We start from the raw sequence: 18027 nt of genomic DNA, 5'->3' as shown, positions 1-18027 counted from the left end.
CCGGGCGGAAACACGGAGCGGAATGGCGGCGGGGCGGGGGGCGGCGGCGCTGCGGCGGGCATGGCGGGAGCGGCGGGCGGCGCTGCTGGAGCCACGCTACACCCCGCTGGTGGCAGCCTGCCTGTGCCTGGCCGAGGGTGGCGTCAACCTCTGGGTCATCCGCAGGGTCCCCTGTGAGTGCCGGGGCCCGGCCTGTCCCAGCGCTGCCCGGGGCTGTCCCCCGGGATGGCGGGGCCGGTCCAGGACAGCGCGGGGCGGTCCGGGGGCAGGGATAGCTCGGCCCTGGGGTGGGAGGTGATGGCGGGGCTCGTCCAGGGGCAGCGCGGCGGGCGGGGATGTGGCGGGCAGGGGGACAGACCTCCCCCGGCCCCTCGGGTGATGGCATCCCCCGGGCAGGGGGATGGGGCGGGCGGGGGCGCCTGGACGGGGCCGGGGAGGGACACAGGGCTGGGCTGAGGGTCCTGGATGTGGCCGGCATGGGAGGAGCCTGTGCTGACTGCATGGCAGGGAGGCACAGGGTCAGGCTGGCGGGTTTGGAGGGGGGTCAGCACCCACACTCCCTGTAGAGCCCCCCCGAGCTCCAGCTGACCCCCGCCGTCCCACAGACACCGAGATCGACTGGAAGGCCTACATGCAGGAGGTGGAGGGTTTCGCCAATGGCACCTTCGACTACACCCAGCTGAAGGGTGACACCGGGCCACTGGTGTGAGTGACACGGATACCCAGTTCTCCGTGACCAGCGGGTCCCGCAGGGGCCGCAGGGCCGGGCCCCTCACTCCCGTGTCCCCACAGCTACCCCGCTGGCTTCGTTTACATCTTCCTGGGGCTGTACCATGCCACGGGCCGCGGCTCCGACATCCGCCTGGCACAGTACCTCTTCGCCGGCCTCTACCTCCTCAACCTGCTCCTTGTCTTCCGCATCTACTGCCGAACCAACAAGGTACCCTGAGGCCAGGGCTCCTGCTGGCCGCTCTGCTGAGCCCTCACCCCGGCGGGACACAGCGTCAGGACTGAGGTTTGGAGGAGCTCAGTAGCAGCAGGGAGTCCAGGACAGGCTGCTGATGACCCTTTTGTGTCTCTGTCCCCTGCAAGGTCCCTCCGTATGTTTTCTTCTTCATGTGCTGCGCTTCATACCGCATCCACTCCATCTTTGTCCTGCGGCTCTTTAATGACCCTGTGGCCATGGCCATCCTCTTCCTCGCCATCAACCTCTTCCTGGAGGAGCGCTGGTCCTGGGGCTGCCTCCTCTTCAGGTGAGGGGCTGGGAGCTGCTCTCCATGGGGTACTGGGTGTGTGAGCCAGTTCAGCCCCAGGAGGAGGCTGTGCTTGGCTCAGGGGCTGCCTGGGCTCCCGTATGGGGTCCGCAGTGGTAATGCAGCTTCCTGCTCAGCCTGGCTGTGTCAGTGAAGATGAACATCCTGCTCTTCGCCCCTGGACTCCTCTTCCTCCTTCTGCAACGGTTTGGTCTCCTGGGCTGTATCCCCAAGCTCTGCATCTGTGCCCTGCTCCAGGTGGGTCCCTGTTTGCACTGGCTGCAGCAGCAAGGAATAGTGGGCTGCCTTGCCAGGCTGCAGAGCCATGGCTGGAGATAGTGGTACCAGTATCTGTGGCCTCTCACAGCAAGCTGGGTCTTGATAAATAATGTAACTCACATGACATTCATCTTTGGCTGACTGTACCTGTCACCACATGTGGCGCTGGGTTTCAAGAGGTAGCCAAGGTAACAGTGACCTGGTGCAGGGCTCTGTGATGGTGCTGGTGTGTCCCTGGCAGGTGGTTCTGGGCCTGCCCTTCCTGCTGGTGAACCCTGTGGGGTACCTGACCCGCTCCTTTGACCTGGGCCGCCAGTTCCAGTTTAAGTGGACAGTGAACTGGCGCTTCCTCCCAGAAGAGGTTTTCCAGAATCGAGTCTTCCATGCTGCTCTGCTCCTGGCTCACCTGGCAGGCCTGGGGCTCTTTGCCCTGCACCGGTGGCACAGGTGAGACCTGGGGCTCCCCATCGCTGTTGGTCTCTGCCAATCTCATGTGCAGGGTACAGGACAATGACTCCCCTGCCCCTGCAGTGCTGCAGTCCTGGAGCTCCTGAGTTGGAGGGCAGTTACTGTTCTGTTTTGGGGAATGTGTGGCCTAGGCATTGTGGCTCACAGGGGAATGTTAGGGTGGGAGAGATTTTCAGCAGCTGAGATCAATGTCTTTCTTCCCCCAGTTCCAAAGAGAGCATCCTGACTCTGTTGAAGGATCCTGCCAAAAGGAAACCTGCATCCCCTCGCTTGACTGTTAACAATATCCTTTGGCAGGGTGGGCAGCAAGAAGAGAGGGAGAAGGCAGGGAAGGGTAGGGAAAAAGCTGGTTAGGTTCCAAGTCATGCAGTGCTGTTGTACCAGCCTCCCCTGGGGAAAGGAGCTATGCTGGACAGCTGGGGGGCTGTTGTGGGATCACACCTCCAGTCTCCTGTGTTTGCCCCCTTAATGTCGGTGCATGGATTGTCTTCATCCTCTTCTCCTCCAACTTCCTGGGTGTCTGCTGCAGCCGCTCCCTGCACTACCAGTTCTACGTCTGGTATTTCCACACACTGCCCTACTTACTCTGGTGCACCCCGACCACCAAGCTCGGCCACATGCCCAAGTATGTGCTGGCAGGGAGGGCAAGTGAGGATGGCTGATGTGTCCCCCACGCTGACCCCCAGCTTTCCCCCCGCACAGGGTGCTGCTGCTGGGTGTGATTGAGCTCTGCTGGAACACCTACCCCTCCACAGTCTGCAGCTCCCTCTCCCTGCACATCTGCCATGGACTCATCCTGCTCCAACTCTGGTACGGCACAGCCCCTACGCCAGTGTCACACACCCCTCCACCGAGCAGGAAACCCACAGCCATGTCCAAGAAAGCCCAGTGAGAGTGGGGATGGCTGACTGGTGGGAACTGGCCTCCAGAACTGCCCCATCTGCCTGCTCTTTTCCTACTTGACTCAGAGGCTGCCTACAGCAATCTCAAAAGGGCCATGAGCCCTGAAACTGTGCAAAGTGGGCAGGTGCAGGGACCCCTAAAAGGCAGGACTTCCCAAATAAAGGGGGCTTTGTGTGCCCTTCCTCAAAATCCTTGTCCTGTGATGATGTCAGAACAGCTGTCCCTGGGCTTGCCCCACCTGAGGGAAGGCAGAGCAGCTTCTAGAGCCATGAGCACTCTTGCTTCCCAGCTGTGGGAAAAGGGTGTCCAGGGCTGGGCAGGAGCCTCTGGGGTAAGGTTAGAACAGAGGAGCTGCAAAACTGCTTTGCTTCAAGGTTTCATTTGCTTTGATGGAGCCCAGGAATCACTCCAGTACAGCTTTTCCTATTCCCCTGCCTGCTCCCTCCCACCAGACATGGCTGGGAAGGAGGTGACCCCCTCCTAGGATTCTGGTGAGTCCTGGCATGGCCAGAATAGAGCCAGCAGCTCCCTGCTTGTAACAGAGACACCAGTGCAGGTGGCTTGGAGCCAGGTGTCTTTATTGGCCCCTCAGGCGGCCGTCACACGTTGTTGGGGTTGTAGCACAGCATGTTCAGCTTGATGTTCTCGTCCCAGTGACGCAGCAGCAGGAACAAGTGCCTGGCTGCCCCTTTGAGGCAGCCCACGTCCACCCCCTCGGGCAGGCGCTGTGCCTGCAGCCACGCGTCCGCCTTGGCTGCCACCAGCTCCCACTCCTCAAAGAACCCAGCACAGCGATGCTCCAGCCACGCCAGGGCCACCGCCGTGGCCCAGCTGGCACTCTCCAGATCCTCTGGCCCCATGTCCTGACAGCTCACACTGGCCTCAGAGGGGGCAGCCGAGTGGGGCCCGGTGTCAGACTCGGAGCCGTGCCCACTGTCTGCCTGTGCCCACACGGCTGTGCTGGGCACCTCGGAGCAAGTGCTCCGGGATGGGGGCGAGCCGGGCTGCGGGGCTGTGATGGGCTCCTCACCCTCCTCAGCCCCAGGTCCTGCTTCAGGCATGCTCCTGGCCCCTGGGGACATGGGGCTGAGGCTGGCACGGTGGGAGGCATAGGGGGAGGCCCGGCGCAGGCGGTCCAGGGGGATCTGCACCACTTCAGAGAAGCTCTCGGTGAGCTGGAATGGCCCCCGGGCTTGCTGCAGCTGCACCTGCAAGGAGGGGGGGACAGACGAGTTGGGGGGCAGGCAGGGATGCAGACCCACATCAGCACCAAACACTGGGGGGGCTGCAGGAGTGTCCCTGGGGCACAGAGACAGTCTAATGCCCCCCAGAAAGCCAGCCAAGATCCCCAGAGACATTTAAGGATGCAGCAGGCACCTACTGGGAGCATCTTCTTCTGCTTGTGCTGCCGGCCATGACCTGGGTGGCTCAGCTGGCACCCAGCAGGGCAGGTCCCCCGCTGAGATGGGGACTGGGGACGGGGAGCAGGTCCTTACCAGCGGGAGGTAGTCATGGCTCGAGTGGTTGCTGGAACGCTCACTTCCTGGGCTGAGGCACTGCGGGCGCAGTGCCAGGCTGGGACCCCTGCGCCTGCTCAGGCTAAACCTGTGGTGTCACAGGTAAGATAACAGGATTGGGAGGAACTCCTGAAAGGCAGCTGGACAACAAACTGCTGCAGGGAAGGGGCTGGAGTGCCAAACTCCCCCCCCACTTATGCTGCAGAAGCTAGCAGGGGAGAGGGGAGCAAAAAGCGGCTCTGTCCCCCTCTCCCCACAACATGCCATTTTTTGGTCCCTTGCATCCCCCCATCCCACAGTGTCACCTGGAGCCTGCGATGCTCTCTGTAGATTTCTGGGAGCCCATGGAGGTGGTGGAGGGGCTGGATGGAGGCCCTGCAAGTGGGAAGAGTTAAGCACAGTGGGAACATGATGCACCCAGAGTATGTCCCACTGCCCAGTACCTGGCAAGGCAGCTCAGCCCATGTGCCCACGGTACTGAGGGCACAGTGGATGCTCCAGCTGTGGCAGGGCATCGAGGGTACCCTATCTCCCACCGTCATCGACCCCTTGGCCCCCTCCAGCCTGGACACACCGTTTGAGTAGTTCTGCTTTTCCCAGCCAAAGGTAGGGGAGGAGATGCTGCCCGGGGACCTGGCATTCTCGTCTCGGTCTGCAAAAGAGCAAAGTCTTGTGGGGCCCCAGGCTCCAGGGACCCTCATGGCTCACAGCTGCTCCCAGGGATTGCCATGCTGTCCTCCCATTCCTCCCTCCCCAGTATGGGGCAGATGCCTCTTTCTAGATGTCCACAGCACCCTAGGCAGGACCAGCACCACACAGCCACCAGCTGAGGGTCTCCAGAGACCCCAGTGCATATCCCTGGGGAGCATAAGTTGACATAAAGGACTAAGTCAGTACCTGCAGTGCCAGGGGCCTCATGCTGCTCCTCTACATCCTGCTGCTGCCCCTGACCCGCTGGGGAGCTCCGGTGGTGCCAGTTCCCTGCCGCAACAGCTCGTGTCCGGCTGGCTGAGCCAGCTGCAAGGGACGATGCCACCTCAACCTCTGTCCCCTTGCTGCCCCCTCCCCATCTCACCAGGTCCTTCTCCATACCTATGCCCCACACTTCGGGGGCTGCGGGCAGGGCTGCCTGCGTGGCACAGTCCACGGGCACCAGGCGAGTGTAGAGGGAGGGCACGTTGCAGGCTTTGCTGGTTTGCACGGCTTTCAGGCGGAACCGGCGAGCAAAGCCTGGCCGGAACAGCGCGGTTAGAGCGGGGGGGTGCCGGAGCCGCAGCGGGGAGAGGCACCGGCACCCACCCTGCTCCAGCTTGGCTTCCCGCTGTGCTACGCTCTCATTGTCCCGGACGACGGAGCGCGCTGCCAGCCGGTGCAGTGGCTTGTCCCAGGCTTTGGCCGCCCGCCGCGGCCGGTCCTCCCTGCCCGGTCCCTCCCGAGGCTGCAGAAGTGACTCCAGCGAGGCTGTCACTTCCCAGGACACCGGCTTGCCGGCTCGCAGCGCGTGGATCACCACCTGGCAGCGCAGGGGCATGCTGGCATCACCTGGGCTGGGCTGCCCTGGCTCGGGCGCTGGCGAGGCACTGAAGAGGTAGGAAGGCTCCACCAGCATGTCCCAGTCCAGGTGGGTGGGTGAGAGGAGGTTATCTGGGCAACGGCAAAGGGCGGGCTCAGCAAGGCTGGGGCACCTGGCTCCATCCCCACCGCCCTCGTCCCCAGAGCCAGCACACACTTGACTCCACTGCACTGGGCTGCATTTGCCGTGCCTGGGGTCCCAGCTCATCCAGCCGCCCCTCCAGGGACTGGTTCCTCTTCTGTGACACCTTCTCCAAGGCCTGGCAGAGCCGATGGGCATCCAGCTCCCCGTGTGGCGTGGAAAAGCTGCGCCCAGCCAGGGCAGCACGTGCCAGCACCTTCTTCTGCCGAGCCAGCTCCTCCGTGCTCAGGGCCACTGTCACCTGTGGTGGGGACAAGGCTGTTGGCAAGCCCAGCACCGAGCCCAGATTGCACTGAGCTGCGATGGGGCACCTGCGCCTCTCCGGCTGCTGGCTAGAGCCTTGGCTGTTGTCATCCCCAGTGCTCTGCAGGCTGGCACCAGCTACCTCCCAGAGATGCTGCCCTGGCACCATAGACATGGGAAGCACCCACACAGGTGTTTGCAAACATCCCTGGAGACAGACTCAGGCTGATGCTGGAGTAGCCAGGGATTTGTGTGTGTGCAGGAGTGAGGCTCAGGCTGGATGATGTTACAATGGGATGCATTTCCCAGTGCAGGATGATGTCTCTGTATTGAGATGCTTCCCCTAAAAGGCATGTCAGGGCAGTGGCACCCATGCCACCTCTCACTCTGGCAGCAGGGAGCTGGGAAGATCATTTACTCTGCAGAGAAATCACTTACGCTTGACATTTCAGCAGCAAAGGTCACCAGCTGTGCTGCTGTGTGACAGGAGTGAGTTACCTAAGCCGTGCCATTGGGAAGGAGCGTGTCCTGGTGCTAGGTGACAGCTGGCCTCACCAAGCCTTGGGGCCATCATCACCGGGGCAGCTGCCTTTCCCCATCCCAGCGACCCAGCAGGGTTTTAAAGCCAGGTATGAAGCAGCAGGGATGTGGCCAATCCCTAATGAAACGTCTGGCAGTGGTAGCTGAGGGCTGAAGGAGCCAGGCTGAAGCCCAGCCAGCCAGACCTTCCTCTCTGATTCAACAGATTTGTTACATGATGCCAGCCCAGCTATATTCATTTGGTTTCTGCAGCTTCAAGGTGTGACTGAGCTGGCTCAGGGGTCTGTTAGACACTCAGCTGACTGCTGGCCAGGGACACAAAGGGACCAGCTCCTTGGTCCCCAGCTGTCACACTTCAGTAGGGCAAAACCACCCAAGGAACATCCTCATGGCATCCTCATTGCCGATCCTTGCTTAAAATCCAGGCTATAGCACTCTGTTTCCCAGCCCAGCGGGCAGATGCCTGGCCACAACAGGGCAGCAAGCCTCCAGCTAAGCCATGAACAACCCCCACAACATGAGCCCTTGCACCCCATTGGCATCCTTACCTTGGTGCCAGCTGGGGCAGAGGGCAGCGGGGCGGATTTGGTGGAGGACTCGCAGAGGGACAGGCTCTTCTGGCCCTGCTGGGAGGTGACATCAGCACCAGGGGCTGAGGAACCACCCTCGGGGGCCACATCCCGGGAGCCAGTGGACTCGCTGCTGGTGGAGCTGCGGGAGAGCAGCCCCTGGCTGCGGTCAGTGCTGACAGAACAGTGTGTCAGGACATACTGCTCCTGGATGTAGGAGGGCTGGTAAATCCGCTTCCAGATGTCTCCCCCAGAAACAGGATCAATACCTGCCCGGTGAGCACACACCCTGTCAGCCCATGGCTCCCACGACTGCCCCCTGCCCCGGCTCTAGACCCCACTCACTCCGCTCTGACACCTCTGTACTTCCAGCAAAAACTTCCAGGGAGGCATCCCCAGTTCCTGGGTTGCTCTGGGGTGGCTGGTGGCTCTCCCCAGGACTGGGCACTTCCTGCTGGGAGAGAAAGGCTGAACCCCGGGAGCTCTGGCGAGCCCCTTCCTGGCCCTAGGAGAGAGAAGACGCTACCATCAGCCCCCAGCTGGGGAAGCAGCACAGGGACTGTGCCATCCTCCCCAGGCAGTGCTGGTCGTACCAGTGGGCGCCTGTCTCCGAAGCGGGCGATGCTGTAGAGGACACAGTAGCTGATGAGGCGGTCACCAGGGTAGAGGGCCGGGAGCTCGGTGGGCGAGAGCAGAGCCTCCATGCTGTCGGGGACATACCAGTCAATGGTGATGTCGCTGATGGCTGGCTCAATCGCCTTTTTCAAGGACTTGATCAGCTGGGGTGGGGAGTGGAGACAGTGTCAGACACGGTGGGGTGGCCCCAGTGCCCCCCATGCCCCTGCCTGGGTGTTACCTTGGGCTGCAGCCTCTCGGCCGGGCTCAGGAACTCAGCACGGCCCCGGCTCACCCTGGCCATGGCCTTCAGCAGCCGCCGGCATGCCCGCGAGCCCATGCCAAAGCTGAAGCACCTGCAGAAGAGCCAGGGGATGGAAAGCCATGGCTAGACTGGGGCTGGGAAACCCAGTGGTGAACCCTTTAGCAGGATGGGCAGGGGTGTCTGCCAGCCAGAGTGCTGCCCTGGCTCTGTGTTGGGCTGGGGCACCCCAGGAAGAGCTGAGCCGATGGGCTGAGGGATGCGATGGGTGAAGGACACCCTTGGGGCAGACACAGGTAAGATTTGAGGCTGCACAAGGAGAAATCAGTGGGAACAGCACGGGGGATTTAGAGAACACCAAGACTGCTGTAGTGCCGGTGCCTTACCTGACGGTGCTGGCCTGCCTGCGCACCAGCCGCAGGATCCTGCTTGCATTGCCCACTGCTGCACTGGTGAAGAGGAATAGCTGGCGAGGGTAGCCATGGTGGAGGGGCTGTGCCAGCGCCCAGCCCAGGGCTGCCAGCAGGTTGGTGCCACCAGAGTCCGCCCGCAGTCCGCCAAGGTGCTCGCAGGCGCGCCGCAAAGTCTCCTGTCAGCACAAAGAGCCGGCCTTGCAGCGTTCCCCTGGCTCACCAGCCCTCACCCCAAGTCAGGGAGTGGGGAGAAGGACAAAGAGGGGTTAGTGGGTACCCAAGATTTGCCTGTTATACTCACGTTGCTGCAGAGGCGACTGGATGGAAAGAGCGGCTTGATGTCAGTGCTGAAGCTGGCAAGGTTGAGCAGTGTTCCTGATGGGAGGCTCTTCAGGGCCACCAATAAAGCCTCCTGAGGTGACAGCAGGGACCAGGGACAGCTGCTAAAGGCTGGCCACGCAGGGAGCACCCCTGTACCCATGGCCGTGCCTCACCTTGACCTTGTCAAGGTCAGGGCCACTGCTGGTGTCGCTGCGGTCAATGAGGAAGAGGATCTCGCGGGTGACGCTCTGCAGGTCCCCGGGAACACCCTCCACAGCCGGGCAGAAATTCAGCATCAGCACGGGGTTGGGGAAGATGTCTTTGTGGAAACGCTTCTGCACGAAAGCCACCTGCGAGCCAGGCATGTCAGAGGCTTTCTCATACCAGAGACCACATCAAGGTCTTCCTCACCCCCATACCACCACCTCCCCTTTCCTCCTCCTGGCTGGGGCAGCAGTAGCCATGTCCTGTCACCTGTCTCTCGCCACTGCTGTCCTTCCTGGCAATCCGCATGTAATCCCGGCGGCTCCGAATGTGCGCCTCGTACTCAGGGTACGTCATGGTGCCATCCTCAATCAGCAGGTGGGGGCTGTGGGGCTCTGGGGGGCACAGGAGAGTTTCGAGCTACCCTGTGCTGCAAGAGGCTGGGGGATGCTCTGGATGTTTCTGGGGTGATGCCTCAAACCCTCCAAGGGCACCATCTCCCCTCACCACAAGGGTAGAGGATGATCTCCAGGTCCTTGTCATAGCGGTGGGGCTCGGCCAGAGTGACACAGGTGGTGGTGGCAGAACTGGCCCAGGGGTCGGCGTCAGCTCTCAGGGCATGCGATGGGCTCTCCAGCCCTGTAGAGAAGGGAAGGCAGCAGTTTAGTCCCTCACAAACCCCCTCCTCAGCCCCCCACCTACCCAGCCCACAGCAGTGGCTTGTTCCTGACAGAGCTAATGGGATTGACGGGCCAGAAGCAAGGAGCATCCCCACAAACCTGCCATCTTCCCCTCCTCACCCATCCTCTCCCCAGTGCATCACATCACCCCAGGGAAGGAGGCTGCTGACCTAGAGCTGCCGAAAGGCACAGGCAGGGTGACTTTGAGGGGTCCCAGCCCCAGGGAATGGGAAAAGGGCTCCTTCATCTGGAGGGAGTGCAAGAGGATGCCCAGGAACAAATCCTCACATCCTCCTAGAAGGGAACATCACTCACATTTTGAGGAGGTTTTACACAACCAACTGATAACACCCAAGCCACTCTCCCTACCTGCCAGCAAGCAGGGGCCCTTCACCAGCAGCTCGAAGGCGAACTCATAAGGAAAAGGGTTGCAGGGTCGTCCCCGAAAGACATCCACGCTCTCCACAGGCACCACAGTGGGTGACTGGCTCCGGGCACCTGGCCCCCCAAAACAGCTGGTGGGGCTGCAAGGGGAGAGGGGGTGATGGCTCCTGCCCCCCCGCCCTGCTCGCCCAGCATTGGCATCGCCCCCCTGGGATGGCAGAGATTGAGGAAGCCATGAAAATCACCATAGGGCCAACCTGTCGTCACACAAGCTTGCCGGCTCGCTCTCGGGGTCGGCGGGGACGTGGGGCGTGAGGATGGGGGGCAGGAGGAGGCGCAGGGCCCCGTCCGGCAGCGTGGGCAGCTCCTGCACTGTGTTCAGGGTGACAGCCAGGCTCTCCGATGGGCACAGTATGCCAGTGACAATGATGAAGGTGGAGCGCTCCACATCCTCATCCAAGACAAGGTGGCCTGGGCAGGAGAGGGACGAGGGATGGGGGAAGGTTAGTGAGGCATGGGGAGTTGTGGAGGAAGTCATTAGTGGCCCTAATTGCTCCCAAAAGTGACACGAAGGCTGCGCGAATGATGACAGAGCCCCAGAAGAGGTAGAGGGAGGGGAAAGGAGACATTGAGATCTCCAGCCCCAGAGATCCCCCAGGTCTGGGGTGGCCTGGTAGGGGCTCTCAGCCCCTTGTATTCCCCCACTCTTCCCCACTGCCCGTTCTGCGCCTCCCTGCCAGGAACACCAAACAGCACGACCCATTCCACGGCACTCACCACCGGCACAGCGGCGCAGCCGGCCGGGGCTGGGGCTGCACTGCAGGCAGCAGTCCTGCGCCCGGTGCCGGTTCTGCAGCTGGAATGTCACCCGCCGGCTGCCCACGGCTGCCTCAAAGCTGGCCACCACCTCCGACTCCTCCAGCGGGTAGATGAAGATGCCTGCAGGCAGAAGAGAGCCCCGAGGCAGATCCTGGCCATCGCTGTGGCACGGTACAGCCCATGGGAGCCACGCTGAGAACCTGACTCGCAGCACGGCTGAGTTGCACGCGAGTGAGACACAGGAGCGACCCAGAGGGAGGATGAAATCCTCCTGATCCTCCGTGATGGGAATCTGTTTGCTCAGTCTCACTCTCCTCCTCACACTGTCCATGTCACTGTGTGACAGTGGCCCCACCTCTGCTGGCCTCCATCTTTGCTCCTCAAACTGAGCAAGGTTTGGGGGTCAGAACACAGATGGGCTGGAGATAGGATGCTCTCTAGCACAGAGGCTTTTAGGGAAAACAGGCAGGCAACCCGGGTTCCTGCTATACCTGACAGCCCTCCCTTACCTTCCACAGGCTCCTTGTGGGGGTTGGTGTACGTGAGGTGAGCATTGATGCTCAGGGAGTATCCGTTGGCACAAGCCTTCACCGTGGAGCTCTTCAGGGGCAGAGCCTCCCAGGACAAGAGGGCGTAGAGGCCTGGCATGGTCCCTCAGTGGGCAACTGTGAGCAGAGGGAAGACAGGCAATGGATGCTTAGGGGTGGGGTCTGCTGGAAGGGGCTTCTGCCCACAGCCCATTTCCATCTGCCCAGCCTGCAAGAGGGAGCAAGTCTCCAGCCCTCCTACTTCCCAGGCTGCTCTTCAGCATCCACAGAACACATGGACCTGGATCCAGGTCTCTCCTTGGACCCCAGCCCACCTGCAAACCAGGTCTGGAGCCACAGGAGCCCACAGACAGGGCAAGAAAACTCCTGTGGGCAGTGGTTACATGCAAGCCCCAAGCCCTGGCAGACATGGATAATGGCCAACCACATGCAGCCCATCTCTCAGCTGCCCTAGAACAGCTCCAGAGCCTCTCCAGGCCATCTCCTGCACTGGCTGGGAGATGAGCATCTGCTGCTCCCATCTTCATTCGTCCACAGAGGTTACCAGGGTAATTTTAAAAAGCTAACTATAAGGGTGAGAAGCCCACAAGTGTAACTAGGACAAAGCAGCGAGCAGTGTTTGCTGGGGGTTTAATAATTAACAACAAGGTCAGTTCTGCATGGAAGAACAGCATTGCAGGGTGGAGCCTGACAAGTGGATGATCATCACCTTCTTTGTCTAGAAATGGATGTGTCTGGAGTCCCACCTTTGGGCAGGAATAGAGGTGGCTGGGATGCCTTCCAGCCATGGCACCAACCCACTCCACACCTGTCTTCCCCTTGGGAAAAACACCCAGGAGCAGCATCACAAATAATTGTCTGGAGTCAAGGCATCTCTTCAACATCAGCTCACCCTGTGCCATCAAATATTTGTGTAAAATATTCCTGTCAGCCTTAGCCCTGGCTGTGTGGATCTGTGGACAGTGTGCATGGGGTCTGCACCTCTGCTCTGCCCCAAGCACCTGCGACCCAGCAGCAGCAGCAAGGCCCCCGCTCCACGCTCCAGCACACAGTGTTCCTGGGGCAAGGACAAAGCCAGGTACAAGTGAGCCATCTGGTGCCCCCACTCCAGTGGCCTTCATCCTGGGAACAGCTCATAAGAGTTTTGGTAATGGGAGGCTCGGGGTGCCCTCGGCGTGTGGTCACAGAGTGCCTCTCACAGAGCATCCTTGAAAGCAGAGCAGGGCTACATCCTTGGAGGCAGCACCGGGACCAAATTCTCAGCTGGCATAAAGCAGGGAGCCTTGGAGAAGCGTAGAAGTGCATTAGCAACGTGGCTGCATCCCAGGAAAATCAGCCCATTATATTAGAGAAGAGCCATTTACATGCTCAACTGGCATTGCAGGGTTATGCTGGTAGATCCTGGCCATCCAACCACACCCCATCATCACCAATCTTCCACCCTCTGTGCAGGATGCTGCATGCACTGCTGCTCCCCAAACTGTGCTCCCAGCACACGAGGTGCCACAGGGTCTCTGCACAGCCTGCTGTTCCTCCACACTTGCAGTTCCACAACTGGGAACATCAACAGCTGGTTCCTACCCTGACCACAGCACCCACACGGGATCTGGAGACCAGGATGACTCCAACCCAGCCACGCTGAGCCATTAAAGATGTATTTCTCCCCAAAGCTGTTTAATTTGTTCCCAGGACACCCAGTTTGATGCTCAGCAACGTGCCTGCTATTTGCCGTGCCACCTGTCGGCCGGGTCACTGCCAGCTTGTTTACCAGGGACTTACTGGAGAAGCCGTCCCGGCTGCTTTTTATCACTTCTCTTTACATTTACCCTCACAGAGTAAACAGGCCCCATCTGGCCCTGCCACGCTTTGTGCTGGCTGCTCTAAGCCTGGTAATGAATAAAACCAGACCTCATGGTCCTCACCCCAGCCTCTTCATCCTCTTTCCCTGGGGCAACAACTTGTCCCCAACGTGGCATCACCAACAGGTCCCCAGCCCTCTCTCCATCCCCAGCCTGATTTCCAGTACCTTCACAGCCCTCTCTTCTTCCTCCCCTCCACCTACTGCCTGCAGGAGCTGGTTTAACCAGCAGCAACCCCAGTATAAAAGGGCTACAGCAGGCTGAGGGTAGCTCTCTGTGCTGGCAGCTAAAAACTGTCTGTGAAGGCGAGAAGGAGCTGACTCTTCCCTAGGTCAAAATAAATCAATGTTTCTCTTCTCACCTGTGGGCAGGGTGAGTTTTCCAGCAAGGCTGCTGCAGAGAGGCAAGTGCCTGAGCCCAGTGGACCCTCCTTAGCTGCCTGGGGAGTTGTCAGAGTTTCACTTGCTGCAGCAACACCCACCCAAGCCAGGGTTCAGCACAGGCCAGGGGAAGGAAGAGGCCAAACCCGACACAGGCAAACGCAGCAGAAATTTCCACTGGTGGCAGATACACAGGCAGGTTCAAAAGAAAGGATGGAAGGAGAGGAGCCCAACCCCCTGCAAGAGTGCCTGGAGTGAGGAGCCATTGCTGCCCCCACTGCTCAACTGTGTTACCCCCTGCTTCCCTGGCCTCCCCCACCCCGTGAGACATCCCATGGGGCACAAAGGCAGGAGAGCAAGATCCATCCCGATTCCTGGAGCATGGAGAAGGCCATGGAGCCAGGAGGTGATGGTGCTGTTGCCCTATATCCATGGGACACACCACTTTGCAGAGCCCAAAGAGGATTGAAGGGGAAAGGAATTGCTGGATGGGGTAAAGGACTGTCTCCAGCCTTTGGTGCCTCCTGCTTTGTCTGCTGGGGAGTGGGAACAGACAGCAGAGCCCACTGCACAGGCACGTGCAAGCTGGCACTCACACCCCGACTCCAATACCACATCCAGGACCACCACCACCTCCAGGACCCGAGAAGCTGCTTTAGCCTCCCAAAAACCACTAAAACCCCTGGAGAAACCCATCCTTGTGTCAGGGAACAGGAGTTTCTTGCCCTCAATGCAAGGAACAATACAGGCACTTCCCCAAAAAAAAGTCTCAGCCCCATGGTTTTCCCCTGACAAGGGCAAATCCTGGCAGAGCAGCCCCACGGAAGGGTCCCAGTGTCCTCCACCACGGGGCAGCTGTGGTGTGGGCCAGGGACTGGTTGCTCATAACCTGGAACGTGTTCCCAGCAGTTATGGGAGCCAGCCCTGCCCGGTCCCTGCTGGATGGTGATTTCAGCACTTTTGTGGCCCTGCTGTCTCATGTCCACCTCTCACCCCTCCTATGACCCAGAGCTGCCCTGACAGCGGATGCACAACCCTGGGACACCGAGGAATTGCGGGACACCCTCAGGGTCCCAGGCCACCATGGTCCCTGCCCTGCCTGCCCCTGGCCCTGGTCCTTACCTGGAGGAGGAGGATGAGGATGACACAGAGGCTGCAGGCTCCTTTCAGCAACCGCTGGTCCCTGCCTTCTGCAGAGCCCTCTTCCCTGGGGATGGGTTTCCCGGTCCCTCTATCGGGGTGGCTGCGGTACCCAGGGGATGAGCGGTCCTTCCCCGCCTCTCCCTGCTGCAGGCTCCCTCTCTGGCACTGGCTCCTTCACCGCCCTCGCTCCATCCCTCACTCCCTGTGCCAGCAGCAGAGCTGCTCCAAGCCCAGCCTCATTAAAGAGACACACTCCCTATACCGGCACCCTGGGGGGGTGGAGGGATGCTCTCACAGGGAGCGCTGGGGGTCTCAGGGGACAGCCAGCACCCTCAGAAAGTGACAGGCACCAGTCAAGAGCAGAGTCAATGGCTGTGGGCTGCTCTGTACCCACAGAATAGCAATGCCCAGGCAAACTAAGATGCTGGTGAGACCCCTGGTGATGCTGCAGCAAAAAAACCCCACGGGTTTGTCTGGCTGGGACACAGAACCATCCCCTGTGTGCCCCCACAACAGATCATGCCGCAAAATAGCCCCCATCACCCAGCTCTACTCTCCAGTACAAATCATATTGGCCACAAGTGTCACAACCAGCTTCACTAGGAAAGATCTCAGCTGCCCTGAGACCATAACAAAATGACTCGGAGCAGGTAGATGCTCAATATCCACCCCAAACCCAGATGCCCTGGGGTACCACTGGGCTTTCCTCATCAGCCTTTGTGTGCTGCAGTGAAATCACAGCCCTGAGGAGCAGGAAAGAGGGGGGATTCAGGGACAGCCCAGCTTTTGGGTAAAAAGTGTGACAACAAGGTCCCCTGGGAAAGGTGCAGACAAGTCAGGAAATCCCAGCAAAGTCAGGACATGTCTGCTGGCAGGGAGATCTCATAGCCCGGGGTGCACTGGGAATTCCTCAGCCACTGACAGTCCCACGTTCCCAAGCAGGACCAGAGAGATCCATCAGATTTGGGCTAATCCCAGCCCTGCCTTTCCCAGGCAGCTCCCTGTGCTATAGATAGGACTGTGCTGCTGCAGCTCTTTTTATAGAGCACACAGAGAGGAGTCCCCCCCACCTCCTGCACCGCAGAACCCACCATCACAGCCACATCGAACCTGGAGCCAGTCCAGGCACAAACTGGGGCAGAAAAATCCAGCAGCACCACAAGGGGAGCAGTCCCCAGACCTCAGCAGGTATTTTTAGATCTCACCTCAGCGCTGACCCATATGCCACTACAGCTTCAGCTCCTTGACACGGGTTTCACCGGTGACAGCAAGAGCAACGGAGGGAAATCTTGGTGGAAGACACTCTCTGCTGCACATGGTGGTGTGAGACACACTCCTCCTTCCTGACCCCTCACCCTGAGCTTTAGTCAACAATTATCTGGCCAAGAGGCACTCTGTGCATCCCTAAGGCCCTTGCTAGAGCACTCCAAGCCATTCCCTCCCCCATGAGAGATGCCCCATAGCATACCACTTCCCCTCCCAGGGCAGAGAAAAGAGCTGAAATGTGCAGCTGCTCCCCTTCCCTCTCCTTTATGACCACAGCAGAAGGATGTTAACCTATGTGTTATCCCCCTGTGGCAGACACCAGTTCTGGGAGCTGCTGGAGGCCCTGCACACATCACAACACATCCACACAGCCTGCAACGTGCAAGGGACTCCCACTCCCATCGTCACAGCAAGCGCCACAGCCACTCCAGCCCCAGAAAAAAGCCCACAGGCTTTGATTTTTCTCTGAGATATCATTTCTAGGCCAAGCTGAGGCAAAGAAAAGCATCCAAATATGAGCACTGGTTCAGTGCCACCAGCTGGGGTGATGGAGCTTGGCCAGCCCACAGTGTGAGACGTCGGCCCCAGCGTGACAGCAGGTGAATAACAACGGCATGTGCAGCGCTGGGGACACAGCTGAGTCTCCCCCAGCATGCTGGCAGCCTTCAGAGGAGACACAGAAGGGCTCCATCCCAATCTGCTCCCAGCAGCACCAGGCATCAGATGTTGGTGTCCCTGCTCTGCACTGTCACAGCTTCCCTACAGCAGTTCATCACAGACACAAATAGACCTGGAGAGGTTGGCACTGCTTTTCAGCAGAGTGCTGAGCTAAGATGTGTTAAACTCTGCAAACAAAGGCCCAGCTCAGCCCAATGGCTCCATTCAGCATCCTCACACCTCACCAGCAGCTGGAGCATAGCCCAAGGGACCAGTCAGGATCTGGATATTTATCTCCAAATCACCTGTTCCTTGAGCTGAATTATCACCCATTGACAGGGCTTTCAAGAGGTTTTACAGATGTTTTACAGATGCTCTCAGGTCCTGAGTCACCGACAAACACTGTGAATTTAGTGTTAGTTTAGTTATTTTGGGAAATAACCCAAAACCCAGGCTGGCAGCAACTGCGCTCAACGCAGCTGCAGCTCCTCAGACCTCGCTGACGATTACACAGGCAGAGGGCTTGCTGCAGGGAGAGGGGCAGGGACATCCTGTTTGGCTGCTCCTTAATAAGTGAGAGCTAAACCAAATCCTGAGGATGGGTAGCCATGGAGGAGGAAGGTGCCAGTGGTGTTTCTGGCCAAAATCCGGCACACTTTGACTTAACCTGTGCAATATTAGCCTGCCCAGCTGTAGGGAGTTACAGAGGGCCCGGAGGGAAGAAAGAAACAACACACCAGCAGAGAGAAAGATGGCTGGTGGAGACATCTGAGATCCTTGGGGACAGGGGCTGGGAATGCTGCCAGCACTTCAACCTGCCTAACTGAAATCTTCCCAGGATGCTGGGAGAGGTAGATGGTGGGGCTGGCTGTGACACAGACCCAGGCTGTGGCTGCTGGATTTGCTTTCGGCAGGCGAAAATAGCAGGGGCTCCCAGCAGAGAGGGGGGTCCGTGGGAGATCTCCCCCCTGCCTCCCCGCCGGGCTTTTT

The 18027-nt window shown here is 59.7% G+C and overlaps 2 protein-coding genes across 3 annotated transcripts; one reads left to right on the top strand and one right to left on the bottom strand.

Annotated features, from left to right (window-relative positions):
- The first annotated feature begins 22 nt into the window (after positions 1-22).
- Positions 23-3092, top strand: ALG3 (ALG3 alpha-1,3- mannosyltransferase). Its single transcript, XM_014871691.2, has 9 exons — positions 23-173; positions 606-705; positions 793-940; positions 1093-1253; positions 1391-1511; positions 1774-1979; positions 2207-2283; positions 2481-2625; positions 2703-3092. Exons 1-9 carry the CDS (start codon positions 23-25, stop codon positions 2890-2892), a joined length of 1299 nt encoding a protein of 432 aa, XP_014727177.2. The 3' UTR covers positions 2893-3092.
- Positions 3093-3460: 368 nt separating this feature from the next.
- Positions 3461-15343, bottom strand: VWA5B2 (von Willebrand factor A domain containing 5B2). 2 transcript variants are annotated; one of them, XM_088170941.1, is made up of 22 exons: positions 15094-15343; positions 11694-11849; positions 11143-11304; positions 10611-10836; positions 10351-10505; positions 9809-9940; positions 9572-9696; positions 9271-9447; positions 9078-9188; positions 8750-8952; positions 8343-8457; positions 8080-8265; positions 7832-7991; positions 7466-7755; positions 6150-6375; positions 5720-6064; positions 5513-5650; positions 5318-5437; positions 4995-5072; positions 4726-4795; positions 4400-4508; positions 3461-4111 (listed from the first exon to the last, which is right to left on the bottom strand). In XM_088170941.1, exons 2-22 carry the CDS (start codon positions 11830-11832, stop codon positions 3503-3505), a joined length of 3876 nt encoding a protein of 1291 aa, XP_088027067.1. In that variant the 5' UTR covers positions 11833-11849; positions 15094-15343; the 3' UTR covers positions 3461-3502. The 2 variants fall into 2 exon arrangements, with proteins under 2 accessions (XP_088027067.1, XP_088027068.1); XM_088170942.1 differs by having other exon boundaries at positions 10623-10836.
- Positions 15344-18027: the final 2684 nt, after the last annotated feature.

This window comes from Sturnus vulgaris, chromosome 10 (assembly GCF_052056855.1).
Source record: "Sturnus vulgaris isolate bStuVul1 chromosome 10, bStuVul1.hap1, whole genome shotgun sequence".
Taxonomy (NCBI): domain Eukaryota; kingdom Metazoa; phylum Chordata; class Aves; order Passeriformes; family Sturnidae; genus Sturnus; species Sturnus vulgaris.
Note: the sequence above shows the minus strand (reverse complement) of the source record. Positions and strands in the feature narration are given on the sequence as shown.

Bases quoted from the DNA above. Each gene is read 5' to 3' on its own strand.
- ALG3 (XM_014871691.2), top strand. From the start codon at position 23: ATGGCGGCGGGGCGGGGGGCGGCGGCGCTGCGGCGGGCATGGCGGGAG. The intron at 941-1,092 runs GTACCCTGAGGC...GTCCCCTGCAAG, and splicing joins TCTACTGCCGAACCAACAAG to GTCCCTCCGTATGTTTTCTT. The intron at 2,626-2,702 runs GTATGTGCTGGC...CCCCCCGCACAG, and splicing joins AAGCTCGGCCACATGCCCAA to GGTGCTGCTGCTGGGTGTGA.
- VWA5B2 (XM_088170941.1), bottom strand. From the start codon at position 11,832: ATGCCAGGCCTCTACGCCCTCTTGTCCTGGGAGGCTCTGCCCCTGAAG. The intron at 5,651-5,719 runs GTGGGTGCCGGT...TGTTCCGGCCAG, and splicing joins GGAAGCCAAGCTGGAGCAGG to GCTTTGCTCGCCGGTTCCGC. The intron at 4,796-4,994 runs GTGTGTCCAGGC...TCCCACTTGCAG, and splicing joins AAAGCAGAACTACTCAAACG to GGCCTCCATCCAGCCCCTCC.